Source organism: Oenanthe melanoleuca, chromosome 5 (assembly GCF_029582105.1).
Source record: "Oenanthe melanoleuca isolate GR-GAL-2019-014 chromosome 5, OMel1.0, whole genome shotgun sequence".
NCBI lineage: Eukaryota > Metazoa > Chordata > Aves > Passeriformes > Muscicapidae > Oenanthe > Oenanthe melanoleuca.
Window position 1 is genome coordinate 8922131 of NC_079339.1, and position 27417 is coordinate 8949547.

At 65.4% G+C, this 27417-nt stretch overlaps 1 protein-coding gene across 5 annotated transcripts; it reads right to left on the reverse strand.

Moving 5' to 3' along the window:
* Positions 1 to 25525, reverse strand: SYT7 (synaptotagmin 7). Of its 5 annotated transcripts, XM_056493110.1 has the most exons (13): positions 25210 to 25525; positions 15610 to 15713; positions 13447 to 13526; positions 12078 to 12209; positions 11320 to 11535; positions 8711 to 9079; positions 6886 to 7011; positions 4497 to 4632; positions 3823 to 4093; positions 3301 to 3470; positions 2778 to 2892; positions 2498 to 2697; positions 1 to 1743 (listed from the first exon to the last, which is right to left on the reverse strand). In XM_056493110.1, the coding sequence occupies exons 1-13, from the start codon at positions 25238 to 25240 to the stop codon at positions 1639 to 1641; spliced, it is 2055 nt and encodes a 684-aa protein (XP_056349085.1). In that variant the 5' UTR covers positions 25241 to 25525; the 3' UTR covers positions 1 to 1638. The 5 variants fall into 5 exon arrangements, with proteins under 5 accessions (XP_056349085.1, XP_056349081.1, XP_056349082.1 ...); XM_056493106.1 differs by lacking the exons at positions 6886 to 7011; positions 8711 to 9079 and having other exon boundaries at positions 25210 to 25521; XM_056493107.1 differs by lacking the exons at positions 6886 to 7011; positions 8711 to 9079; positions 11320 to 11535 and having other exon boundaries at positions 25210 to 25516.
* Positions 25526 to 27417: the final 1892 nt, after the last annotated feature.

The following is a 27417-nucleotide window of genomic DNA, read 5'->3' on the forward strand; positions in this document are numbered from 1 at the left end:
TTACTGACTGTCCTTTATTACTGAGAGCAGGGGCTGCCTCCAGAAAACGAGGGGCCCTGCTCCCCAAAAATAGGATTCTTCGGAGGAGACGCCCCGACCTGCGCATCCCATCCTTGGCATCGCCAGCCGGGCACCCCCCGCTCCAGCCACTCCTCAGCCGGGCTGGGGCCGGGCTCTTTATTGGATTTTTTTATCTTTTTTTTTTTTTTTTTTTTTTTTTTTTTTTTTCCTGTTTTTTCTGTATTTTACACACCAGTTGGATGTTACCGTCACATGAAGAAGAGAGAACCTGAACAAGATCACGGCTACGAGCTCTAGAGTTAAAAATGAACACACAAACCCCCCGGGGAGCCCGACCGCGGACGAGGAATCCAGCCTGGAAAAGCGGGGTGCCCGAGGGGCCACGGGGGGCACCTGGCTTGGCACAGCCCTGGCCCTGGCACCCCTTCCCCAGGCATGTAAGTCTCTTCTTTTATGTTAAAAAAAGAGAGAATATGACAAAAATACAAATGTCCCTAAAAGCGTTGTTATTACTGTAATAGCAGTATTATGACTTCTTTCCAGATTGTCCAAAATCGTCTAAATTGGGGCTGTGGGAGCTGCTGGGAGCCAAGGGTGCCACGGGGGGAGCAGGAAGACTGAGGATGATCCGGCGTCTGCCTCCGAGAGCCACCACCGACCCCGTTGTCACCCCTGCAGGGCTCCCAGGTGAGTCTGTCCCTGTTTTTGCGGGTCCCGGGGGGGGAAGGGGTCTGGCGTGTGCATCCCAGGGCTCCGTGGGGATGCTGCTGCTGGCACTGATCCTGCCAGGCTGGCTGTCCCAAGGAATGCCACCAGCCCAGGGAATGTCACCTGCCCTGGATGGGGACAACAGCGCTCGCTCCACCCTTTATCCCCAGGGGCGGGCACGGAGCAGCCCGGCTGGAAAGGGACCCTGTGGAGCTCCGCATTCCCCCGAGGGGCCCCTTCCAGCCCGGGGTGCGGGGGAGAGCGGGACCGGGGGTCCCCAGGGACCCCCCGCTCCCGCCGAGACCCAAGACAGAGGTAAAGCATCGAACCCGGCTGAAGGCAGTGCACGAAGGAGCCCGCTTTGGATAAGGAACTGTGTCATGGCTTCCGATCCCAGGAAAAGGGGCTGTCCCCTCCCCTCTGTGTCCCCCGCCCTCCCCGGGAGGCTCGAGGGGGGCGCGGCGGGGACGGGGCGGGACAGGGGGGGCTCCGTGGCTCCGCTGGCGGCTCCGAGAGGTTTTATGGAGCTGAAAGGGGAGGGAGGAGGGTCCCTCTTGCACCCGCAGCCCGACCCCCTGAACTGGGGGTGGGGGGCGAGGCCGGGGAGGGGCCGAGGGGCTCCGGGAGCGGGGCTGGAAGCACTCGCAGAAGTCCTGCCCGGTGGTGGGAATAGGGATGGGGGACATCGCTTCATCGCTTCTGGCACCTCCTCGGCCGGGGCTGGGGGCGGCTCTGCACCCCCCACACCCCAGGGAAAGGCGAACCCGGGGGGTCGGGGGGGCTCCGTCCCCGTCCTCCCGCAGGGTCCCCGCGAGCCAGGCCGCTGTCCCGCCGGTCCCTGGCCGGGAGCGTCGCGGGAAGGGGCCGGGAGCTGGGAAGGGGGACCCCGAGCCCGCGGTCCGGGGGGACTCAGGCCTTCAGCTGGTGCCACTGTGCCACCGCCTGCCGCGGGCGGGCGATCATGTCCTTCCAGTGCTTCACCTCGCCGGGACCGCTCTTCCAGGACAGGTAAATCTGCGGGAAACGCATCCCTGGAGCCACCGCTCCATCCCTGTCCCGCTGCCCGGCGCTGCCGCCTTCACCCCCAAACTGCTCCAGCCCCGCTTTTCCGGGCTCGGCACGGAGCCGGGCTATTTTTATCCCTCGAGTTTTCCATATGGCTCCGCGGAAAAGCGCGTGTGCCAGCTCTCGCTGCTGCTGCTGCCACCTCGGGGAGCCGGTGCCACCGCTCCGGCTCCACGGATCATCGCCGGAGAGCCGGGATGGAGCAGAGCTCGCTGCTAATTATGCGATCAAAAGTGATTAGCGAGCCTCAGGCCACGGCGGGGTTTTAACGGAGCGCGGGATATCATGGGCATTGCCTGTCCATCCCTGGATGTGCCTACACCGCCACCTCCGCCCCTGCCCGGCAGCCCGCGGCGCTGATCCGGGGATTTATTTAATGGATTTATCCCAGCTTCTGCGTTTTCCAAATCCCAGCGCGGCGTTTGGGGGTCATGGGCGGAGATTAAGGCTCTCATTTGTCATCGTTGCGCTAACGATGAGCTGGGTGATTTCATGGGCAATTTTGCCGCTCCCATCCCCGGGAGTAATCCTAGGGCGTGGGGTCCGTCCCGGTGTGGCTCCCCATGCTCCATCCCTGCTTTTCTGGAAAAACGCCGGCCCCCTGCGGCACCCGCACCGTGCTCCACGCTGGAGATGGCACCAGGTCCTGGCAGCCTTGGTGTCCCCCGTTCCCACCTGAGGGTCCCTGGGCCGTGTCACCCACCTTGCCGATGACGTCATTGCGGCTCAGCCTGTCCTTGTCCATGACGGTGATGACGATGGTGGTCTCGCGCAGCCGCTCCGTGGGGATGTCGAAGGCGAAGGACTCGTTGAAGACAGGGTTCAGGCACCGCTTCATCACCACCGTCTTCTTCTTCTCCACCCGCTTGTCCTTGTACATCAGCCACACCTTCACGTAGGGGTCTGGCGGGAGAGGAGCCGCTCTCAGCCCCGGGTGGGAGCCAGGGAATGCCGCCCGGGATCAGGGGAAGCTGCCGCCCTACCTGAGGTGCCCCCGATGTCCATGGCTTTGAGGTTCCGCGCCTTGATGATGTTCACCACGATGGAATTGGCCGAGGGATTGTAGCACAGCGACAGCAGCAGCTCCCCGCGGCTTCCCTGCGGGACACACGCATTCCCTGAGGACACCCACGCCCCCCAGAGCTCCTCTGTGGAAGCAGAATGCTGGCATGGGACCCCCACCAAAGCAGCCCAAGGGTGGGGTTGGAGAAAACACAGAAAATCAGGCCAGGAGGAAATGGGGCCGCCCCCACTGGGACATTTTCTGGTCTTGCTGGAGGCAGGAGAAGGAAAAAACTTTCATTTTAGGTCTACCTGAAACAGTTTGGTCTGACCCAAAATGAGACTTTGGGCTACTTAATATAAAATTTGGGAAGAGGAAAATCTCCATCAGACATTGAAACAGAAAATGTCCCTGTTGGGATGGGGGGTGGTCCTGTTGGGACGCTGCAGGGACAGAGGGTCACCTCCCCTCTGCAGGGGGTTGAGAGGGGTCCAGGGCCTTACACTGCCATCACTGCAGGGCTTCAGGTCCTTCCAGAAGGTCTGCATCTGGGTCAGGTCCACCTTGTTGAGCGGGATGGACACCTCTCCAATGGGATCGTTGCGGCTGAAGCGGTCGTAGTCCAGGACCTGGAGGTACAGCACCCGCTGCACCACCTTCTCGTAGGGGAACCCTGTGCCGGAGATGGGAAAGCCAGAGGAGATGAGGAGCAGTTCTAGGACTGCTCGACCCCTCCTCTCCTGGTGGCGCGACCCTGGTACCAGGCAGACGACAGGGAGCAGCCCACGGCGCAAGGAGCTGCTGCCACATTAAGTCCCACTTCTGCACCCACCCATGGGGGCACAGAGCCTTCCAAACCTTCCCCCACATCCCCTTTATGGGATGCACATCCATAAAGTGCCTTGGCCAACCCATGGCATCATCAACAGCCACCGCTCTGGTGGCTTGAGCTGAGCTGAAGCCCAGGCGGATCCCACAGGGCTCCGCTCCCATCCTGATCCCCTGCAGTCCATCCCAATCCACACCTTCAAAGAGGAAGGTCTCATTCCAGTGCGGGTTGAGGTTCTTCCTCTTGACCTTGGTCTCCAGCTTGTGCTTCTTGTCGGGGAGCAGGTAGATCTTGACGAAGGGGTCGCTGGTGCCACTGAAGTCCTTGGCCGGCAGCTCCTGCGCCTTCATGATCTTCACGGTCAGGGTGGACTCCTGGAAGTTGTAGCCAACGCTGAACTGGATGCGGCCCAGGTTCTCCCGGCTGATGCCTTCGTGGCCCTCGTCATCCTCGGAGCCCGGGGAGAGCTGCAGGAGCGGGGAAGAGGAGGGAGGTGAGAGCAGCACCGTGGGCTGGTGGAGACCCGACCCCTGTGCCCCCGACCCCAGCCCCGCCAGCTGTCAGGGGACATCAGCCTCTCCCCGGCTTCCTGCTGTCCCCATCGCTTCCGACGGCTCCTGGCACGGCACTGCTCGTCCCGCGGAACGGGAGCTCCAATTAGCCAAATTCCTCCTGACAGCGCCTCCCTCACGTGTCCAGCGCCACTCGCTCCCTCGTGCCGGCCTGGGGGACGCGTCCGCGGCACATCGGCTCAGCCGACGGGGGCCTGGCACGGCGGGCAGGGAGCGCTTGTGGGAGGCGCAGGAAGAGCTGGGAGGGCAGGATACCGACCATGGAGACCACCAAACCCAGCGCACCCCACCCACCCACCATGAGCATCTCGCTGGTCAGGGAGTTGACCAGGTCGGAGACGGAGGAGTGCGGCTCCGTCTTGCGGTCGGACTCATCGTGCGGCGGCTGCCCCGGTGCCGGCGCCGCGTTCCCAGCCTTCCCACCGGCCGGCAACCTGCGGGGAGAGAGGCCTTGGAGGAGAGGGGCCGGGAGCCGAGGGCGAGACAGCGAGAGGCTTCCCGGGCGCCCTCTCCCAGCAGATACTGGGCCTGGGCTGCGCCAGCACCCGATGGACTCTGCCAGGGCACACCGTGGCTGCAGCCCAGCAGCATCCCGGCCCTGCTCCCGGAGCCAGGTGGTGGCCTGGCGCCTTTAGGGCACAGCAGCAGGTCCCCCTGTCCGCGTCCCACGGCGATGGCAGGGACAGCGTGGTCCCCACGGCACCCATGGCTCTGGCTGCTCCTCACCACAGCCCCTTATCCTGGTGGGCGCAGGGCACCCACAGGTGCTCCGTGTGGGCTCTCTGCCCGCTACCCCACTTTCCTCTGGCTGAGACACCCCTGGGATCACTGTCCTGGCTGTCCCCACACACGGCGGCTCCTGGGCACGGTGCCGGGCAGGGTGGGCAGCCGGGAGCGGCGGGAGGCAGACGGACAGAGCAGTGATGGAGACGGGCGGGAATGCGCCGAGGCCACGCTGCCACAAGGCACGGGGACAACGGGACACAGGCACGTGGCGGAGGGGACAGGCAGCCCGGGATGCTCCCACGCCCCCGCCACGGCTCCTGTCCGAGCTGGGACACGGTGACAAACCACCAGACGGACCGAGAGGCGCAGGGACACACGGGAAGCCACAACACGCCACGGACACGCACCACCACGCCAAGCACACGCAGACAAACGGGGAGGGGACATGGGGAGGCGATGGGGACACCCACACGCACACACGGGATGGCACCCAGGAAGGACCGGAGAGGTCGAGGCAGCTGGGGAGGCAAAATTAGGTTAAAACCAGGGAAAATGAAGGCGGAGGAGCCGGCGGCGGGGCCGCTGAGCGAGGAGGCACCGGTGGAGCCGGGAATGCCGGCGGAGGTCACGGTTAGCGGGAAAGAGAGCGGGAGAGAGCAAAAGAAAGGAGGAGCAGCGTCGTCCAGCGCCGGCCTGCCGGGAGGGAATGGGAGAGAGGAGCGGGGCGGATGGACGGACAGACGGAGTCGCCGGGAGAGGAGACACGCCGAGGTGCCGGGCTGGAGCCGCCGGGGACAGGCTGGAAGGAAGAAGCTGAGAAACAGGGATGGAGGAGATGTTTTGAGGAAGAAGAGCGGGTGGTCGGCAGCCTCGGTGGGCGGGAGAGAGCCGAGGCTGCCGGAGCGCGGCCCCTCCGCCGGCCGATCCCGCCGCGTCCTGCGGAGCCCAGGGAACGAGGAGCGGGAGGGATGGAGGTGGGGAATGCCATGCATGTGCTGGGATGGGGTTTCGGAGCAGGGAGCTGCGGCAAGCGAGGAGCGGGGTCTTGCGGCACAGCCACCCTCCCGCCGTGTCCCACGCCCCCGTTCCCTCGGCACGGGGCAGCCGGCGGCCGGCACGGGCTGCCGGTGCTCCCGGCGGGGACCGGCTGCGCAGCGCGACGCCGGGGAGGAAAGTGCTAAAAGATGGAGCGAAACCAAGCGGAGCCGGGTAAAAATAGCCGGCGGGCGAGAACGGTGCCAGTTCATCCGCACGCCGAGCACACGAGGAGGCAGAGCCCGCCGGCTTCACACCTCCTCCCCGCTCCGGAGGGGATGAACACCCGCTCCCGGCGGCGCACGGACCCTCTGCCTCTGCCAGCCAGCGCCGGTGGCCGCGGCCGGGCCCCGGTGCCGGGGCTGGATGCGCTGCCGAGCCTGCGGCACGCCGGGAATGCGGGGAGCAGCCGGAGGGGCGAGGGGCTGTGCCGTGCTGGAGGATAACAGGGGGTACGGCGTCCCCCCCCCGGCCTATGGCGCTCGCTCTGTCCCTCTGCCACGGCAGCGGCGTCCCCAGGGAGCTGCCCATCCCGCCGGGATGGAGGTGGCAGCAGCGTGTCAGGATGGGACGCGGCTCAGCCCATGCGGCATCACTTGGGGGGCACCCCCCGTGTCCCCCTGTCCCTGAGCGTGTCCCCCCCGCCCTCCCCCCTCCCCGCATGCAGCCAGGGCCGGGAAGGGCAGGAGGGGGAGGAAGGAGGGAGGAGGAAGGGATGGGGGTCCTCTCGGTGCCGCTGCTCCGGAGGCAGAACCGCGGGTGCCGGTGCCGGGGAGAGCTCAGACGTCCCGGTGCCCGCTGGGCCACCCTGTGCCGCTCCAACCTTCGCGCTCCACGAGGCCAGCCTCCTCCTCCTCCTCCTCCTCCACCCTGGGTGAGGCCCTCGTCTCCTCCTCCTGCGGGACTGGCCTCGTCCTCGCTCATACCTCTTGTCCCCCTGAGCGTTCGCCTGGTTCGGCTGCGTCCCAGCGGGTTGCAGGTCGGGAATATTGGCAAAGTCATCTTGCTCTGAGAGTCCCAAAACCAGGGATAACACCACCATCCGGCCTTCCCTGCCCGGGCGGCCCCGCCGGCAGCGGGAGAGAGAGAGAAAGAGAGAGGAGAACACAGCGTCAGGCAGGGAACCGGCAGGAGCCGGCGGCGTCCCGCGGACCCTCGGCGGCGAGGGGACCCCGGCTGTCCCCGCCGGCTCCTGCCAGGTGACGATGGCCGGGATGGGCGCGCAGGGCTGTGGGGAGAAAGGCGCCGGCTCCGGGGAGCCCGGCACGCGTGGATACCCGCGCTGTCCCTCTCCTCACCGGTCCGGGCAGGGAGGATGCCAAAATCCTGATGAAGGGGGGAAAGGATGCCTGGAGGGGCTGGGAATGAGGGAGAGTGTGACAGGAGTGACATCATTCCACGGAGGAAGGGATTGATGGTGCCATGGCCGAGGCTCTTTGCCCTCTCCGAGTCCTCGCCCGGGGCTGTAACCGCATTTATGCCGCGGCGCCGGGGAGGGTGGACAGGGTGAAGAGCGAAAAAAATCAATGGATCGGGAAAGAGGCGGTGGGAAATGGCAGCGGCTCCTCCGCTGGGAAGTGGCGCTGACTCGGCACGTCTGGGCTCTGCGGCTGCTCCCGCTTCGCCAAGTCAGGCTGGAACCAGCACCGGTGCTGGGTAAACAGGGAGAACGTGACCCTTGGGATGGCTGGTGAGCCGCAGCTCCACGTTGGGGAGCTGGGAAATGGAGTTGGGAGGAACCTGGGAGAGGGATAGAGCGGAGAGGGGATCGCGGGCAGAGCACCCTAGGGTGCCTGGAGGAAGGTTCAACCCTCTCACCAGAGCGAGAAGGGGTGGGATGGGAACCCAAATTTATGTCTCTCATCTAATCCTGATGCAGGAAGTGCTGTGTCAACTCATGGAAGGGCAGGGTCAGTCCTGCGTCCCCCTCCAAGTGCCACCAGCCTGCGGAAAGCAAAGCTGAGACCTCAGCATTCCTTTTTCCAGGGTGCCAGGGGGAAAAGAGCGGCCAGGGAGGAGCTGGAGAATCCAAGGGAAGAGGGGGCCGGGGGGGCCCAGCTCTGCAGAGGAGGGACAATGTCATGTGCGGAGATGCAATGACAACACGGGACTCGGATTAGTCCCTGGGGTTTGATGCTGGAAATCCAGCGCCGATGGAGGAGATGGGGTTAAGGCGGATTAAAGATCCCACGGCTCCTCCGGCAGGGAATGATATCGGGACCCAACTCACGGTCACCCCGGCACGGGAGACTCTGCCACCCGCACCGTGACAACCTGGGACAACGTCACTCCCTGGGGACCCCGCTGGTGGCCATCCCTGGGGATGGAAGGGGATGGCCAGGGACGTGGCAAAGCACATTGGGGAAGTGCATGAGACCCTTCCCTGAGCCCTCCGTGAGCCGGGGGGGGACACAGATCTTCCCACAGGCCATGGGCAACCTGTCCCCGAGGAGGTGAAGGATGAGCAGCTGCGCCGGGGCGAGTAATGAAGGAGTGGAGAGAGGGATGGAGAGAGGAAGAGCAGAAGGAAGGAGTAGAGAGAGGAATGGGGAGAGAGATAAGCATAGGGATAGAGCAGAGCAGAGGGGAATGGAGAGGGAATGAAGAGAATAAAGGAGCAGAGGAATAGAGCACATGAGAGGGTGATGGAGAATGATGGAGAGAGCAAAGGCGGGGAAGGGATGGAGAGAGGAATGGAGTGGGGTGGAGAGGAGAGTGCAAAGAGGGCAGTGGTGGCAAACGCACACTTACAGGAAGGACTTCATGTCCAAGCCGCGGTTGCGGATTTGCCCCACCACGTGGTCCCAGCTGCCGGGGTTGGAGCGGCTCCTGCCCCCGGCCATCCGTTGCTTGGAGCCGGCGGCGGTGCCCTGGCGCGCCGGGCCGCCGCGGGAGCCCCGGGGGTTGGCGGCGGCGGCGGGGGAGCCGCTGTGGGCCTGGAGGTGGCCCAGGCTCTGGCTGGTGGTGGGCTGGCTGTGGTTGGCGCGCTGGTGCTGGCTCAGGGGCTGCTGCAGACTTTGCTGGCGCACGAGCGTGCGGGGCCTCTGGAATTTGGGATCGCCTGCTGAGGTGGGGATATACTCAAGGGTAGTGGCTGTGGACAGGGTGGAGTCCTCGAAACTTAGGGAGAGGAAGGGTAGAGGAGAGGAGAGAAAGGAGAAGAAGGTGAAGGGGCAAAATTGGAGGAAGGAAAAGAAGAGAGTTAGAGAGAAGATGCCCCAGCGCAGGGAGCGCTCCGGCGGGAGCCAGCGGGGGCAGCGCCCGGTTCCTCCGCCTCTCGCCCGCGGCTCGGCCCTGCCGGCGGCACGGGGGGCTCGGGCCGCCACCATCCTGCCTCCCGGGGGGCTCGCCAGGGCCGGATGCCCACCCGCTCCCGCGGCCGCCGCTCCGCCAGCGCCTTCCCAGCACGCCGGCCGACCTGCTCTGCGGGATAATTAGGCTGCTGCGTGGAGGCAAATCCCTTGGCGCCCGCTCACGTGCTGCCAGCCAGCCCATCCCAGCGTCCCAGTCCCTCCCAGTCCAGCCCAGCACCCAGCAGCGGCGCCGCGGGGGCCTCGGCGTCCCGTCCCCTCCGTGCGGGAAGGGGGGAATCCCGCAGCGCCGCGGCGGGGGCCGAACCCCCGCGGTGGTGACATTCCAGCCAGGCGTCCCCAGGGCCAAGCCAGGCTCCAACCGGGGTGGAAGATCATGGGATTGGGGGTTACGGACGCAGCTCTGGTGGGACACGGAGAGCGGAGCAGCCCAGCCCGGGGCGGACGGGCTTCGCGTGGGCGGCGGAGCGGAGGGAGCAGTGGGATGCCCCAAGGAAGCTGCGCTGGCCATGCAGCACATGCGTGGCACAGCCCATGCAGCCGCGCCGGATTGCCCGCGACAGCCTGGGAAGCTCGTGGCCCCTAGATCAGGGGAGGAAAGTCCTCCCAGGACGACCGCCTGGCAGCAGCCACCGACCCTGTCCCCGTCCCGGCGCTGCCGGCTGGGACCGCGGGGCGAAGCTGTGCTATCGTGCAATGCCAGCAGCGGGGACAGAGAAAGAGCAGGGAGGGATAGACAGCTCCAAAAACCCAGAAAAGAAAAAAAAAAAGTGTTGAAGAAAGAGCGAAAGGTGGGAGAGAGAGAGAGGAGGGAAGGGAGTGGAGAGGAGCGGAGAGCTAGGATGGACGGAGCCCCACGGCCGGGGCCGAAGGCACTGCCCGGACGCTGCCGTCCCCCCCCTCCGCGCCGACGGCGACCTCCTTTCGTTTTCCTATCGAATCCTAAATTAGTTCAATTTACAACCTCTCAGTCACAGGAAACTAAATCTGGCTCCTGTCGGCCCCGCGCCAGCTGGAGGCGCGAGCTCCTCCAGCGCCGCGCCAGGCGGCACCGCGCCCTGCCCGTGCCCGGATGGATCCCGGCACGGCTGGACATGGACCTCCGGGACACCGAGGGGATGCTGGAGAACAGGGTGCTCCGCCACATCCCCTTAACCCTGCCCTTGCTGCCTGCGCCAGCCCATCCGTCTGTCCGAGCCCATCCGTCTGTCCGGATTCCCAGCGAGGGGACGGCCGAAGGCCGCGCCGCTCCCGCTTTTCCTCGTCTCTCCCTCCTGCTTCCCAGTGCCCAGCTGGAGCGCAGCAGCCGCGCCGAATGGGCGGTGTCACCGAGCTGTCCCGGGATGCCGGCGCTGCTGTCGGGACCCCCCGGCTATCTCATCCCGGCGCGGAGAACCGGAGCAGAGACCGGGAACGCCGGACGGAGCCCACAGCTGGCAGAGCCACGGCGCTGCCGGCAGCGAAAGGTCTCGCCGAGACCCCCACCCTGGCCTGGAGCCCCGCAGAGCCTGCCAGAGCTCGGATTTTCCCTAAATCTGATCAGTCCCGCACTTTACCCAACTTTTCTCGGCATCAGGTGGTGGTGCCGGCGCCGGGTCCGGTGGCTGTGCCAGGGGTCAAGGGAGAGCACGGAGGGAAGACGCCACACACTGTCCCTAATTGTCCCTGAGGGAATGGGAGCACGGGACAGCACCTCCTGCCTTTGGGACACCTCCGAGCTAGCGCTGCCTGCCCTGAGAAGCCGAGCTGGGAATGCTGAGCCGCTTCCCACCGGGATTAATCAGGGCCACCCTCAGCGCTGGAAATACGCTGGGGAGAGCAGCCAAAGGTGCTGCTCCTGCCCGGCTGCCTCCTCTGCTGCCCCTGAGACAAAACACCGCTAGGAGAACGGGAAACGCCTGCTCTCCCTCGGCACGGTGGTCCTGGGGACCTGTCGGTGGCCCCGGGGACCTGTCGTGGCCCCCATCCAAGCGCATCCGCAGCGGGGAGCGGGCGCCCGGGCCCGCCGGCCGTGGCCATGCCGTGCCGGACCGTGCCTTGCTCACTCACTTGGACAGGCTGAGCTTCCCTGCGGCCAAGTGGCTCTGCACCGTGTGCCAGCGGCCCCGTGCCGCCTTTCCCGCTCCGGGCTCGCTGTGGGCGGACACGCTGCTCCTCATTCCATCCTCGCCGAGCCGCTGCTTGTCCCCGGGCCGGCCGTCGCGGTCCCCGGACAGCCCGGCGGCGGCCGACGCCGTCAGCTTGGCCCCTGATAACAGAGAGCCACTGGGCCGGGCCGACGGCCGGACCCCCCCCAGACAGACACGAAAGGAGCCGGACGGACATACGGATGGACGTGGAAAACGTGGGGAGCCGTCGGGGAATGAGAGGAGGGCGACAGAGCCGGAGGGGGCAGACGGACAAGAGACGGACAGACAGACAGAGAGAGAAAGAGAGACATCAGCACTGCAAAAAAAAAGGGGGGGTCCTGGCCGCGGGGTGCACGGGGGCCTCGGCAAAACATCCAAGAGAAAGGGCGGAGGAGGGAGAGGGGGCGGGAAGGGGGGTCCCGCTCGCCGGCAGCCCAGCCCCGGGGGGACCCGTCCCCGCGCCGAGGGGGTGCCCCCAACGCGCAACCCCGTCCTGGAGGGAGATCCCGGCCGGCCCCGGGAATGCGGGAAGGAGGGGTTGCTCGTCTCCATGGGACGGCCCATGGGGTGGCGTGCGGGGAGCCCGGGAGCAGGAGGAGGAGGAGAAGGAGGAGGAAGGCGAGTGGGTGCTGCCCATATACTCACTACACGGAGCAAACCCGGTAAGGAGAGACTCACTTGAGGGAAAGGCGCGGATCACCGTAGGGAGCGTAAGGAGAAATGTTTAGGATAAACTCCTTGGGAGGGTAGGAGCTCCATTTCTGCTGCACTGTGTTGTCATTGTTATTCCAAAAGTCTCTGTCTAGATCGCTACAGCGGCCGGATTCCGGGGGAGAAAGAAAAGGGAAATACAAGAGAGAGAAGCTGAATTCCTGCGAGAGAGAAGGAAAAGCAGCCCTCTGCCCCCGGAGCGCCAGGATCCTGCGGAGAGAGACGGGGAGCCCACCCCTCGGACACCGACACACACACACGCACACACACGGACACGGACAGAAGGATGGAAGGATGGGAAGAGCTGTGGAGAGATAGGAGAGGGCGGCTCCACCGGCTGGGAAGGAGAGAACGATGTGGGGGGTTAGGGAGGTGTCGGCGAGCGCGGGCGGTGCCTGCACGGCATTCCCAAATGTGTGTCCGTGTGCCCTCGGCACATGTGTCCGTGCGTCCTCGCCTGCTCAGCAGCCAGGTCCTGGAAGCGCTTGGTTAAGGGTGGCACTGCTGCGTGTTGGAGACCCTTCCGGATCCCTTCCCTTCGGGATCCCTTCCCTTCGGGATCCCTTCTCTTGCAGATCCCTACTCTCAGAACTAGCCTGCTGCCAGCACAGAACTGGGACCTCCTGGCTCTGGGAACCCACTGGAGCTGCGTGCCAGGGCTGGGGTCCCCAGTATGTCCCTGCTGGTGCTGGGAGCTGGAAAAGCCCTCAGTTCCCACCTGCAGCTCCGGGTTGATCCCGACTGTATGGAATGTGCTGGAGTCTGGGAAAGCCATGACATCGGGTGGGATGCACTTTCCCCTCCATTCCCAGCTCGTCCTGGCTGGCTGGGAGCAGCTGTCCTGGTGCTGCTGCACGCCGGTAGCACCCAGCCCAGCCATGGGAGGAAGTTTTCCATAGGCTTATTCCAGGCAGGAGCTTTTTCCCTCCTGGTGGTCCAGCTCCCTCCTCCCTGGAGGCCTGTGGAGCGTGTGGAGAGGCAGTGCTGGATCTGCGATGCCCAGAAAAACCCCCTCAGCTTCCAGCCTCCACCTCACTCCCTACACAGCGCATGGAATGCCCCAGCTCCGCTCTCCTCTCTCCACGGAATGCCCGTGGGATGCAGAGCCACTCCAGCTCTGCTGGGCAGGGCTCAGAATCCACACACCCAGGCCTGGAGCATCCCTGGGAGCGCCCACGCCAATGTTCCTGTGACTCCATCATGCCCTCGGCTCAGTGGGATACACAAGGATGCTGGAGACACCCACCAGCTCTCCCACTCTCCCAGAGCCCTTCTCCCACTGGGAGAAGGGATGGCCACCTCTGTCTTTCCTCTCCCCCCGCATCCTGGCACCTACTTGATGGTTTTCTTTTCACTGCGGCCTCGGCTGGAATCCGGAGTTCCCACAGTCTCCAGGGAAGTCTTGTAACGCTTTCCCTGTGGAAAAGAGAGGAGGTGGGGGTCGGGGGGGTGGCAGAGGACCCCCAGAGTATCCCAGGGGAAGATGGGAGCTGCCACCATTTAGAGAGTTTGACCTGATTTTGCCCTTTCTCTTTATGGTCTCCAGGCTCTATCCCACCCATCCAGGCAGCAAAATTCCCAAAGGCTCCATCCCTTGGACCTTAGGGGTCATGCCCTGCATCACCCCAAGGACAGGATGGCCACCGCTGCTGGCATCCCATTCCATGGCGTCACTGGGAAGGAGTGGATAATTTTAAGCCTAATTGGGCCTGAATTAATTGAGTTCACCTTTCCCAGCGCCAGGGAAGCGCTGCCGTAGGATAATGAAGCTGGAGCTGGCTCCAAACTGGGGCTGGTAATCAGGGCACTCCAGCAGGTTCTGAGCTCTGCTCTGAGCCAGGGTGGGCAGGAGCCAATTAATGCCAATTATCCAACAATTGGGAGCGAGGATGCTCCATGCAGTGCCAGGTGGATGAGGTGGGGTGGGAGCAGCTGCCGGAGCAGGATGGGGTGGAGAACCAGCGCTTCCATCCCACTGGTCCCCGACCTCAGGAGCCAGGCCTGATCCAGCCTCCCCATGGAATGGGAAGGTTTCTCCTTTCTCCTTCTTCCCAGCCTCTTAATATCCACATGGAGCTGTCTCCTTGGGTTGCTGGGACATCTGGACCCTCAGCACAGTGTGCTTGGGCAGCCATGGGCAATCCTGCCAGGAGCTGCGGAGGAACACCTGGACCTCCTTGGATTCCCGAGGGCTAATTCTGCCAGGAGCTGCAAGGATGTTGGGTCTCCTTGGATGCCCAAGGGCTAATGCTGCTGAGAGCTGTGGGGAAACACACCTGGACCTCCTTGGATTCACACTGGCTAATCCTGCCAGGAACTGCAGGGATGTTGAATATCCTGGGATGCCCAAGGGCTTATCCTGCCAGGAACTGCAGGGATGTTGGATATCTTTGGATGCCTGAGGGCTAATCCTGCCAGGAGCTGCAGGCATGTTGGATACCTTTGGATGCCCGAGGCTAATGCTGCCAGGAGCTGTAGGGGAGCACCTGGACCTCCTTGGATGCCCACAGGCTAATCCCGCCGGGAGGCACAGGGGTGCCTGACCTTGCTGGATGCTCCCAGGCCATCCCAGAGGGAATCATGCCCCAGCCCTCAGCTCATCCGTGTCCCTCGGCTGCGGCGGCTCGGGGCTCGTGAGGACACGGCAGCGGTGGCCGCGGGGGCGCGGCCCGGAGCCCGCTGGGCTTGGCCGTCATTCCCACGCAGCCGCTCCAGCTCCGGGTGCTGTCGAGGGCCGGTTGGGATGCGCCTTCCCGGCCAATTTACACTTGTTTGTTCCTCTGCCAGCTCCAGCCTCCTCCTTTCCAGTGCTTTTTCCTCTGCCAGCTCTCTCTCCCCGTCCCCTGGGTGGCACCTGGAAGGGCCCTTCCCACCCACCGCTCTCCCGCTGCCTCATCGCCGCGCGGACCCCCTCTGCCATTCCCAAGGGAATGCTGCCTTCCCACGGCTCGGGGTGGGCGTCTCCCCGGCGGGAAGCGCCGCTGCCATCGCAGCACTTGACCCAGATTCGATTCCGATGGCGAAGGAAACGTGGCCGAGCACGTCCTGCTGCCGGGAGAGGAGCGGGAGGAGGAGGAAGGATGCAGGGCAGGAGGCAGCGCTGTCCCAAGCCCCCGGCGGGAATCGGGGAGGGAAGTAGGGATGCACAGCGGGCGGCAGGGATGGCTCACGGCACCTGGCGCTGCCAGGGACGGGCTGGCCGCCTTCCCACGGGGCTTTTCCAGGCAGGAGCGTGCCCAGCAGGACAAGGGCCAGCTCGTTCCGGCTCGTCACCAATATATATCCATATATTTGGAAACTTCCCTTTGTGCCACACAAACAGTTTCGCCCAAACATTTCATTAGCACATCCGGAAAAGCCCAAATAAAAGCTGCAGCCTGCAGCTCCGGGGAGCTTCCTCCGCTTGGCTGCTGCCCTGGAAGCGGGAATTGCCCCCTGGCCGGCGGCACGGGGGACACTCCAGGATGCCGGGAAGGTGGGAGGGAAGCTGGGCACTCACCATTTTCCGCTGGCACCACTGGCAGATCCCGCAGAGGACGATGGTGACGCTAAGGCTGACGGTGATGATGGCTGAGACCAGGAGGACGTCGCGAGAGGGGGTCCCTGGGGGGGCAGAGCGCAAAGAGGGGGGTCAGACCTAAATCCTGGGGTGTTCCTGGCGTGCGCTGGGATACAGGGAGGGAAAGCACGGGAATGTGGTCCAACAGGTTCCAACCCCATTGTGCAGTGTCCCGTCACGGTGGCCCCCCCGCTTGGCTTCTGGGCTCCCAGCGAAGGTGTCCTGGGGGAAATCCGGCCCCGAGCGCTTCCTGGGAGCTCAGGTTGGAGCTTTTATCCCCACTGGAAAAGGCCGCGGCTGCTGCTTTGTGAGCCAATCCCACATGGATTCATCCCAGACCTGCTCCTCCCCAGTCTGGCCGTGGGGGCAACCTTGGAGACCCCAAAAGTGTGGGAAGGACCCATCAACCTCATCCAGCATTTCTGCTCACATCCATGCTCCCAGCATGTGGAATGACCACTGTGGGATGAGAATACGGACCCAAGGTAGCTCAGAAGGGTCCAGTGGGACCCCAAACCGGCTCGGCTTTGTCTCCAGACAGGACCCCCAGCACAGCATCCCTGTGGATGCTCCACATCCCGCCGTGCCCGCTGGGGTGGGATTGTCCGTGGTGGGAGCCCCAGCTGGCGGCGGGAGGCGGCGCGGCCGGAGCAGCGCCGGGAGCGGTGCTGCAGTATAAATATTAAACAATAAATGTTAATAATTAATTCGCCCGCAGACCTTGTTATTGTAACGAAATTTCCCGGCGGCTCCGAGGCCAGGGTGAGTCAGAATGGACCAGGAGGGGAGATCGGGGCTCTGGAATCGCCCCCAGCACGTGCCGAGGCACCCAGAGCTCCCACATTCCCACTGGAATCAGATGAGGAAAGGGGATGGTGACCATGAAGGGGAGATTTATAAAAATTCCTTGAGGAGAAGATGAGGGTGGGATGCGGTGGGAGTGGTTTTAGGGACAGGTCCCCCCTGCAGCACCCGTGCTCTCTCCATCCAAAGGCGGCTTCTCCATCGCTCCCAGATCACGAGGAGCCTGTGTATAAAACTCACATAGCAACTGTTGCCTAGGAGGGAATTTGGGACCAGCCCTTAATTTCCAACATTTATAAACCCTGGCTGGATAAGCTGCCAGGGGAATGGGAAGCAGCCGGCACGGCCGGAGAGCGCCGGGCACCCCTCCTCGGGTGGGACCCCGAGCAGTTCAAGGGGCACCGGGCCTTACTGGGCAGGCTGGGAATTGGGATGAGCCCTCCTCGCCCCCAGCTTGGTGCTCCTGCTCCAGCTTGGGAGCACCGTGACCCCTTGGATTTAGCCCGGAGCTCCAACAGATCCTTCGGTCCTTGCCGGGTCAAGTTCATCCTCACATTAATCTGGAGACAGGGAATCAAAGGAGAAGGCGAGGGAAGGGATGGGCACTGCAGAGGCCAAATTGTGTCGGGAGAGGGACATCAGCGAGCACCGGTTCCGGGGTCAGATTCCCCGTGCTAAGGTGCCACCACACCCCCAAACCTGGCGTCACCCCATGATCCTGATGGACTCAGCAGCGGGATCCTGCCTGAGGGGCTCCAAGGGGTGTCCCTGTGCGCGGGATGGGTCTGGCCCTTCCCGGTGGGATCACGCCGTGTCCCCATGGCGGGGGGAGCCACTCCAGCCCACAGGCTGCGCCGCCCTCAGCATGACTTAAATGACTCGTTTTCCAGGCAATTAGCACTCGGTTAATTAAAGACTCGGAGCCGCTCGGAGCTCCTGGCGCGTCCCCAGCCCTGGGGCGAGGTTTGGGGTCCCTTTGCCGGTTGGGATGCGCGGCATGGGGCGAGTGGGTCCGGGGGGGACGCGAGGAGCTGCGTGGCACCGGGACACAGCCCCGGGAGCGGGTGACAAGGTGGAAACGCGACGCTTGTTTACGCCGCCTCTGGCGCTCCTTCCCCGCCGCTCTCCATAAATCGCGGCTGCCAGCGCGGATCCAGGCGGGAGCGTGGAGACGGCTGGGTGGGACCTGAGGGTCCACGGCCCTGGGGTCCCTGCGGCCATGTCCCAAATCCCGGGGGCCCCTCGCTGGTCCTGCCTCATCCCAAGGGCGCAGTGACGGGGGGGGTAGGAGGCGGAGACCCCACGTCTCTCCTCGGAGGGATCGAGGTCCCAATCCCGTCCCACGTGCTGGCAGAGCAGGGGATGCTGCGGAGGCTGGGAAGGGGGTGGAACATCCCTGCGGCTCTTTCATCAGGATTCAATGCCACTTGACGGGATATAATTCCACTTTTCCAGGCTGTTATTGATGAGGGGATTACCTGCCTCCTTAGCGCCGCAGCTCTCCAGCGTGGGATTTGTGCGGTGCTGCGTGAGCCGGGGAAGAGGGTCCCTGTTCCAGGGGGAGAGGATTCTGGATTCAGGGGAAGGGTCTCCATGGCAGATCTAGGACAAGCAGGGAACACGCTGCACCCTTCACAGTGCCCGCTTTGGAGTGGGAGATGGGGAATGTTTGGGAGACAGGGATGCTGTCACGTGCCTATCCTCCTTTATCCGCCGCTGCTGCGGACTCAGGATTAGCTGCCTCCGGAGCACGAGCGAGCTCCGGCCTTTGTGGATGTGAGGAAACACTTCAAACTCGACCCCGGCACAAGGAGAGGCGCGGAGATCCAAGAGGGATTAATCCTCTCCAGCGGCGTGTGGGCCGGAGATCCGGCAAGGCGCGCCCAAAGCCGGGAAGAGCTGCCGATGCCGGCGGATCCGACACGCGGCTGAGCTCCGGGATGTGCAGGAATGCTGGATGTGGGAGACGTGGCACAGCCCATTCCAGGGACACCCAGAAATGTCCCTGTGCATCCTGGTGGCCCTGTGTATCCCACCAGCCCTGGACACCTTGGTGGCTTTGTGGTGCTGGTGGCCCTGTGCACACTCAGCTCCAGGACAGGAATCGCTTGAGCCCGGCACAGTGAGACAATCAGGCTCACAGGTAGCTCCACCCGTTTCCCCTCCAATTCCCTCTTTCCCTGTGCCTATCCCAGGATTCAGACCCATCCAACAACTCTGCCATCACCTCCAGCCAAAGCCCACGGCCCTGAAGCAATGCTGGGAAGGCAAAGCCCCTGCAAGGGGCATCCAGGAATGGTTCCAGCTCTCCCAAATTGTAGCTCTTGCACAGGATGGAGAGGCTGGAATCTCCATGGAGTGCCAGAGGCTTTGGATGAGTAAAGGCTTTGGAACAAGTCTCGCACTTGTGGTACCACAAGTTCTCTGCAGGTGTCCCAGTGAGGACGGCTCTGTCCAGGCTCTCAGGGCTGTATTTTTGGATCCAGACCCTCAAATTCCCAGCTTTTTTGGACACTGCATCTCCCTGACAGCTGCTCAGCATCGCAGCCCCATCTCCTGGAGCATCCTCCCACTCATGCTGTTCCAGCGGCGAGATCCACGGATGCCAAGCACCCCGGGGGGCAAAATCAAAGCTGTGGGGAGCCCCCCCAGGCCAAGCTCCCGCTGAGCTCCCTGGAAGTGGTGATCAAAGCCGACATCCACAGCTCCACATAGAGAAACGGCTCCATGTGCCAAGCCACCAAACCGGCAGCGGAAACGCGTGCATTCCCGGGAAAAGGGCAGCGGGAGAAGGTGCCAAGCGAGCAGCGCGCTTCCCCCCCCAACATTCCACCGTGCGCCGTCGCCGTGAGCTGTGGAGCCGGAGCGGGATGTGACGCCGAGCCTGGATGGGGATGGTGGCGCTGTGGAGGAGCTGTGGGATGGGAAGGGATAGGGCAGGAATGCGCCGTCGGAGCAGGCCCTCGTGCTGCCAGGGTGGAGGGCGACACGGCACCGAGCGAGGTGGCCACGCTGTCACGCCGGGGCTTCCCAGATGCTGCCTGCCTGGCGCCAGGCCATTAATTCCTCCTCTTCTCATCCTCCCACTCATTTGCTCGATATTTCCCAAATCTCTTATTTTTAGGATGCAGCTGAAAACCTGTGAATTTGCAGCTTTCGCTCCTGTGCAGGATCCCGGGCACGGGGCCGGGGCGGGGGGAGCGGGGCAGGACCCCAGCGGGTACAGCAGGAAGGTGGAATCCAAGCCCTTGGCACAGGGAAAGAGAGAAGGGATGGACACGGAGGGGGATGAGGCTTTGCTGCCATCCCTGGTAACAACCCAGTGGGCATTTTGGGAATGCTGTGAGCCAGGCTTGGCATGTCACGTGGAAGAGCTGGAGGGCTGGGCCAGCTGGGTCCTGCGGTGCCACCTATCCACGTGCTCCCAGGGGATCCGTGGGTGTGAGGGATCATTGGAAGCCCCACGGCCATCCTGCTGCCCGGCAGGATCCTGGGATGAGCCTCGGGGGAGTGAAGTGGTGCCACGGCTCAGCACCCCAGGCGTGCTCTGGGCGAGAACGTCTGCTCTCCATCTGCCTGTCTATCCGTGCGTCCCCCTCTCCGACACATCCATCAATCTCTCCATCCATCCATCCGTCCATCCATCCCTCGTACACATCTGCCTCTCCATCCAGCCATCTGTCCATCCCCCGGAGCTGTCAATCCGGCCGGCTCTGCCTCCCCCACGCCGAGCTGCCAGTCCTGGGGGGCTTCGGGTGGCAGAGCCTCCCAACACCGGCCCCACCGCGGCAGGCTGGGGGTGAGCCATGTCCCAAAACACTGCACAGCTCCGGCCGGATGCTCCCAGACATCCCCTGTCCCCATGAGCTGCCGTGCATGGATGTGTCCCTCCTGTGTCCCCTCCAGCCCTGACGCCACCCGTCCCCACTCCGCGGCCACGACGAGCAGGAGCTGGGGACGGAGAATTTGGCAAGGGAAGGCGCTCCTTCCCTGGTGCCGGGCTATTTTTGGCTGAGGATTTCCGGTGAGTCGTGTGGTTTCTCTGCCTCGTGGTCCCCACCGCGTCTCTCTTCCCGAGGAGCACCCAGAACCCCGGAGCCCCCTCTGCTCCCGCGGTTTGCATCCATGTAAACCATTCCTATCCCCATCCCAACCCCTGCTCCCGAGAGGACGCTGCTCATCCCCCGGCCAGGCTGGTGCTCCACGTCATCCCCGCACCAAAACGAGCCCTTGGGCATCGCTCCCCACCCTGGAGTCACCCCAGCCCGCCTTCCCTTGGCGCAGAATCCTCTCCTGGCGCTGGCAGCGGGCACGGAGGAGCGGGCTGGGCTCTCATCCCGAGTGGCACTGCCAGCTCTCGCGCCGTCGCCACTTAGCCTCTCGCCCCAGGGCTCTCCATCATCCCCGAGCCCTTCGGGTGACAGCAGCAGAGAGGGAAGGCAGAGAGCCAGCGGCTCCCAGGGAACAGGGGCGGGCAGGCTCCCTGCAGCCCATCCCAGCTCCACGAGCCCCCCGCTGGCTGCCCAGCTCCCAGATCCCCCCCGGGCAGTGCCCCCCAGTCACGTCACCCGGGATCCACGTGTTGGAACTGCAAGGCCACCGTGGGGACAGGATTCCTGCAGGGAGTTCAAGGATGGGGGATGCTCAGGGACGGCCACAGCCCTCAGACCCGGGGGCTGGCGGTGCTGAGAGGAAGAGGAGGCTTGGAGGGGAACACATGGAAAGATGGAGAAACGCAGCTTGGAGGGAGGAGGCAGAGGAGAGGAATGAAGGGCCGAGGAAGGCCCCAGAGGGAGGACTGGGGACTCAGGTGTGGGAAGGTGCCCGGGGGAGGTGGGCGTGGTGGAAATCCTCCAGCAGAGCCTGATCCCTGGGGCTGCATCCTTCACTAACACACAGGCAGGGTCATCCATGGGGCAGCAGGGATGGTCATCCACCGTGGAGCGGGGACAGAGCCCGTCAACCCCCCGCAGCCACCAGTGTCCCACAGCCCCATCCGCAGGGGAAGAGCCGATCACCTCGCTTTCCCTGGACACGCGGAGCCCCCCCGGGGTGCATCCCGCGGGCTGTGCCCCCGTCGGAGGGCCGGGAGCCGGGCTGCTGTGCTGTGCTGTCCCTCCGCCGCCGCGCCGGCTCCGTCCCCGCCGGCGCGACCGCTTCCCTTCAAACCTCATTAACTCCCCCCAAGGTGACCCTCTCCCTCCTGCAGCCAGGCCCGGGGACACCAGGAGGGGACGGGGAGCTGGGGGGGCACCCGGAGAGAGCAGGTGGGCGCGGAGCCTCCCGTGCCACAGCCGCGCTGGCACCCGCAGGGATGCGGGATGCTCCGCTCGGCGCATCCCAACCCGCCGCCCCGCACGCCCAGCCTGGCCCCACACGCGGCCCCCAGGCCCCCTGCCAGTCACAGCCAGGGGGGTCTGTCCCCCCGCTCGACGCTGGGGCTCTGCACATCATCCCCGCGCTCCGGCGGCTCTCCGGAGCCGTTCCCTCGCCGGATCCATCCATAATGGATATTGTAGCTGAGCCCCCGGGGGCCGGGGGGTGGCAGCGATATTATCTGCATCTGTCTTCATTCCCCGCTCACCCCCTCCTTCCTCGGCAGGCGGAAAAGCCGCGAGATCAGGCGCTGGAAAAGCCGCCTCCAGCTCCTCTCCTGCTCCTTGGAGTCAGGGGGGATCAGCAAGACCTCCCTGCCAGACCCGCCCGGCTGGGAGCCCCCCAATCCTTGTCCTTGCTGTGCCCCAGCCGTGCCCAGGGGGGTCCTGGGACACGTCAGCGCTGGCGTGGGGAGGCAGAAAGGGTTGGAATTAGTGGCGACTGATTAGGGCGAGGAACCCCCACCGTGGGGGGCTCAGCATCCCCCTGGACCCCCCCACCGCCACGGAAAATGGGAGGGAGCCGCCGTGGGGGACAAAGGGCCAGGGCGAGGCCGCGGGGGATGCTCGAGACGCCGGCAGCAGCATCCCCCGGGCTGGAGCAGAGGGGCGGCTGGGAGGGGGACCCCGGGGGCCGCAGGGTGGGGGTCCCGGGTGGGTCGGGAGCCCCCGGTCCCCGCGGGCGCCGCGCGGGACGCGAGGCTGCAGCAGGTGCCCGGCTCCCGGCGAGGCCCGAGCGCTGCCATCCCTGCGCTCTTTGTCTGCCCGCCCGCCCGTCACGCTGCCTCATCCCGCTGCCAGCCCCTCCGGCGGCCCCCGCCTCGCTCCTCGCCGTGTGCCGGCTCCTTTGGAAGCCCGGCTTTTCTCCCGAGCCCCGGGGAGCGGCTCCCACGGCCGCGCCAGCCCCAGGGCGATCCAGCGCCCGCTCCGAGGCGGTGCGGGGGGAAAACAGGCAGCTGCTGCCTGGTTATTGATTCACCACCTCCAGCCGCCGCGCAGCTCTGCTCGAAACGCTTCCAGCCGGGAAATATGGGGACGTGGGGAGCAGGGCCCCCCGGCACCTGCTGGCTGCGCTAAGATGGAGCTTTGGGGATGCGAACGTGGCCCCGAAGGGGACAGCTGGTGGCAGCAGCGGGGACAGGGATGGAGGGGGGGTGTCTGGCACGGGGAAAGGAGGTGTCCGATGTTCCCAAAGCAAGGGGGACGCTGTCCCTGTGGCACAGAGGGCACCTTTGCGGGCGGCCCCAAGCTCTGCTTCGCGCTCGGACGCGGCTCTCCTGACACATCATTTGGTGGTCCCCCAGCAGCACAGCCCCCTGCGGCTCCCCAAAAATCCTCCAGCTGGCGGGATCCGCTTTTTAAGTGCCTCAGCTTGATCCCAATTCCCAACACCCCCGGGCCAGCCAAGATCAGGCTCCCTCGGGGGTCTCCGACCCCAGAACCAGACGGCCCTAGCAGCACCTCCGGGCTCCACCTCACCCCCCCAGATCCCTCTTTCCCCCAGCAGCAAAGTTTCCCGAATTTCCCGGCATCTTCTCCCCATCATAAAACGCAGTCGGTGCTGGGGGCCGCAGCCACTGTCCCCGCACGGTGACACGAAGCAGGGGACGAGGAGGACGAGTCTGGTGCCAGCTCGGGCAGTGTTTTGGAGGGACAACAGGCACTGCTTCACCCCGGGATGGAAAAGCTTGACTAGCTCTTCCCAAATCCTGTGGGGACGTGAGCTACCAGCATCCCCTCAGCCTCCATCGGGGTGGGGGACAGACCCGGCACCCCCTCAGTACCATGTCTGGAAAATCCGGGAAAGGTGGGAACATCCAGGGAAGCGGGCAGTGCCAGGGTGCCTGCACAGGTGTGCGCACCCCCAGCACCCCACGGCTCCAGGCACAGCAGCCGCCGGTGACGTGGGAAAACTCCCACGTGACGGGAGCCCCAGCAGCCAGGGAGCACGGGGTTTGGGAAGCGGGGACGGGGAGTCTGTCCCCCCAAATCCGATAGCTCGAGCTCTGCCCTGGGAGCTTCCAGCCTGCCAAGCAGAGCTGGCGATGACACAAGTAGCCGTCGGTGGCCCACCGACCGCCGACGGGGACATCTGGTGGGGGCAAGGGGGACAAATTTGGGGCAGGTGCAAAGTTTGGAGGGGCAACAACGCAGGGACAAATCTCGGGCACCGGGAGGGAAGGACAGCCCTGCCCCACTGCTGCCGGCGGGGACAGGCTGGCGTCCCCCCTCTGCCACCCACCCGCCGGTGACCTTGGGCCAAACAGTGCCGTGCCGAGCTCCGGGCATCCCTGCGGGGTCGCGGTGGCCCGGGATGGAGCCGCTCCCCGCAGGAGCGCTCAGCCTGCGGCCAGGCGCGAAGTTGCCCTCGAAGGCGGCTCGGCCAAGTCCCGGGCAGCGGTGACGGCGTCACCTGCCGCGGGTGACAGCGCGTGGCGGTGCCCAGCCAGCCCCAGGATCCCGCAGGCCTGGCACCTGCAGCTCTCCCCGGCGGCGCCCGCGGTCCCCGCGTCCCCGCCGGCACGTCCCCACGCCACCGCAGGACACGCTGTCCTTCTGCCCGCTCCCCGGGCCCCGGGACACGGCCGGGGACAGCTGCCAGGCCCCGCTGATCCGCATCGCTCCGGCAGCATCGCTGTGTCTCCGCACCGGCTCGGGCACCCCCAAAACATCCCCGCCAGCGTCCCAGATTCCCCGGTGCGGGGCCGACTGCTGCCTTCCGAGCATGAGCTCAGCAAATCCGCACCCGAGAAAGCCCCTTCCCCAGCCGCCCACCCCCGCGTGTCCCGGTGTCATTCCGGAGGTGCAGCAGGACGGGGCTGGGGGACCCCCAGAAGGACGGAGGGGGCGGTGAGGAGCAGGGGTTTGCTGACCGCTGGATGCTGGTCTGGATGCCGGGATTTGGGGCTCTCCCGGGGGTCTGGGGGTTTGCTGGAGGTCTGAGGAGCGGGATACTGCCGCCCGGGGCTTGGGGTGTCCCGGGGGGGATCCGGGGCTCCAGCAGCTCCGCAGGGGTGAGGAGAGGGGGGATGTACTGGATGCTCGTCTGGGCGCCAGCACCCAGCGGGATTTGGGGCTCACCCCCTGTTTTTTGGGGGGCTGGGGAGCAGGATGCTGCCCGCGGGAATTGGGGTGTCGCCGAGCGGGGGGTGTCGGTGTCTCCGGCAGCTCCGCAGCGCGGTGACAGCGGCGGCGGTGACTTTCTCCCGAAACTACCGTAACTCCCGGGGAGGTGCGGGGGGGAAGCGGGCAGCGGCCACGGCGGATCCCCGGGGGGCGGCGAGGGGCCGGCCACCCCCGGCGCGTGTCCCCCGCGTCCTGCGTGTCTCCGAGCCCCCCTCCCCGGCGGCCCGGGGCTCACCTGCGCTGGCAGCCTCCGGGTGCAGGTACATGGTGGCGGGCGGCGGCGGGGCGCGGCGGGGCGGCGGGGCGGCGGCTGCCCGGTGCAGCGGGGCCGCGGCTCATCAGACGGCGGCGGAGGCGGCGGCGGGAGGGGGCGGCGGGGCGGGGGGCGGCGGCGGGGCGGCGGGGGCCCGCATGCGGCGGCGGGGGGCCGGGAGCCCCGCGGAGCCCGTGCTGGCCGCCCGCTGCTGCGGGGTGCGCGCGTGTGCGGGTGCGTGTGCGGGTGCGTGTGCGGGTGTGTGCGGGTGCGTGTGCGGAGCGATCCTGCATCCACTTGCTGCTCGCTGCTGGCGGGATTGGAAACTGCAGCCGCCGGGAAGGGAGGAGGGAGCGGAGCGGCGGGGAGGCGGGGGGGGCTCGGGGATGCGCACGGAGAGAGGGGGACACTCGTGGGGTGGTGACACCGCCCGCGGTGACGCCCTCGTTGGCCCGTACGCGCGGCGCCGGTAACGCGGCTTGCGGGGCCGCGGTCCTCCCGGATCCACGCGTCGCACCCGAGTGGGGAAGGGGACACGCGTGGCACGGGGCAAGGACGGGCGGGCCGACACAGGGGTGGCACAGAGAGGCGCCCGCCCGTGTTCTCACGGTGGCATTCCCTGGGAAGCCCGAGCCCGCCCCGGGTCCCCGCGCACACGCGTGGGGCCGCGCGCGGGACCCTTGCTGGCCCCCGCAGGCTCCGTGTGCCGCGCACCGGAGGGATCCAGGCCGGGTTTTGGCGGAGCCGGGGCGCGGCGGGCTCTGCGGGCGCGGAGGGCGCGGCGGGCGCCGGAAAACACGGAGTGGATTTCGCGGAGCTCGCTCCCGTTATCCCCCACATCATCCCTCAAAGGCAGTTCCCGGCGAATTCCCGGCCCCTCCGATCGGGTCCCAGGGGTGCTGGCCTGAGGGTCCCCAGGGTGTTAGGGAGCGCGGCCAAGGAGGAGACCCTGCTGATGCAGGATGTGCCTGTGTATGGAGGCCACAGTAGGGGGAAAGATGATGGAGACTGGGGGTTCTCTCCTGGAACTGGGAACCGTGCCGGCTCCCGCTCTCTGCAGGGGTGAGGGGATCAGAGATCCATCCCAGGATGGGAGACTCGTTCCGGGATGGGGCAATGGGTCTGGGACATCCTGGCTGGCCTAGGACTACTGGGAACCTCCAGAGGCAGAGCCCAACCTGGCCTTGTGGAATGAAACTCGGACCAGGTGACCTTTAAAGGTCCCTTCCAACCCAAACCGTTGGGAATCAGTTGGAATCTCTCTGGAGTCGTACTGGGCTGGGAAAAGGCAGGAGACCACCGCAGCCATGGTTTGGAAGCTCTTTGGGGGACTAATATGGCACTCACCTTGCTCTTAGGTTGGGCTTGGAGCAAGGAATGAAGCAGGAAATATCTCCTCTTAAAAACCCTGAACTGGCAGGCACTGGATTGAGGGATGGGGCTGAACTGGGCGGCAATGATGACTCCCCAGTGCCGTGGAATTGCCTGGGCGGGGAATAAGGGGTAAGGGATGAGGGATCTGGTCTCGTGTGCCTGACTCACACCCGGGGCTCAATCCCAGTGGCCCTCCCCTGGGCACGGGGGCTTCTCCCAGCACCTCGGCGTTGGGCCAGCCACGTCCCACTTTGGAAAGCCGACTGGGAGCCGCGTGCCAGGCAAACTCCGGCACGTACACCCTTGGCAAAACTCTTCCAGTGAGGGGGAGCGGTGCCAGCCTGCTGCCAGCCTTCCTGGCACTCCGGATGGGCTGGGAAAAGGGCACCTCTCCTCCCCTCTGTGCTCCGGGGCTGGCGGAGCATCCTCCCGCGGCCACGGAGCTTTATTTTGATTTCGGAATGATTTCTGCTCCTTTCGTGGCAACCTTCTCATGGAGCCCTTGGCAGCGGCCCTGGCTTTCACTCCGCTCCTCTCCGCTCGCTTCCCACACACTCCAGCGAGCTCTGAAATCCCCATCCCCGCACGCACAGCCAGCCCGGCAGCTCCGTAACCTCCCGCTCCCACTCAGCCGCTCCCGCCGTCACTTCCAGCGGGGCCAGGTGGGTGGAGAACGCTGCTGAGTCACGGGCTCGGCGCCCGCCGCGCCCCGGCACCTGCCCGCGAGAATCCGAGAATCCTCCTGCCTCCCGGGCCACTGTGCAAGGAGAAAAGTTGGCCCGAAATAGGGCCCTGTGTGTCCCCGGTGCCCGGAAC

Coding starts and splice junctions, on each gene's coding strand:
- SYT7 (XM_056493110.1), bottom strand. CDS start 25,240: ATGTACCTGCACCCGGAGGCTGCCAGCGCAG. Junction 2,893..3,300: donor AGCCCTGCAGTGATGGCAGT/GTAAGGCCCTGG, acceptor TGTGTCCCGCAG/GGAAGCCGCGGGGAGCTGCT. Junction 2,698..2,777: donor GGACATCGGGGGCACCTCAG/GTAGGGCGGCAG, acceptor CTCTCCCGCCAG/ACCCCTACGTGAAGGTGTGG.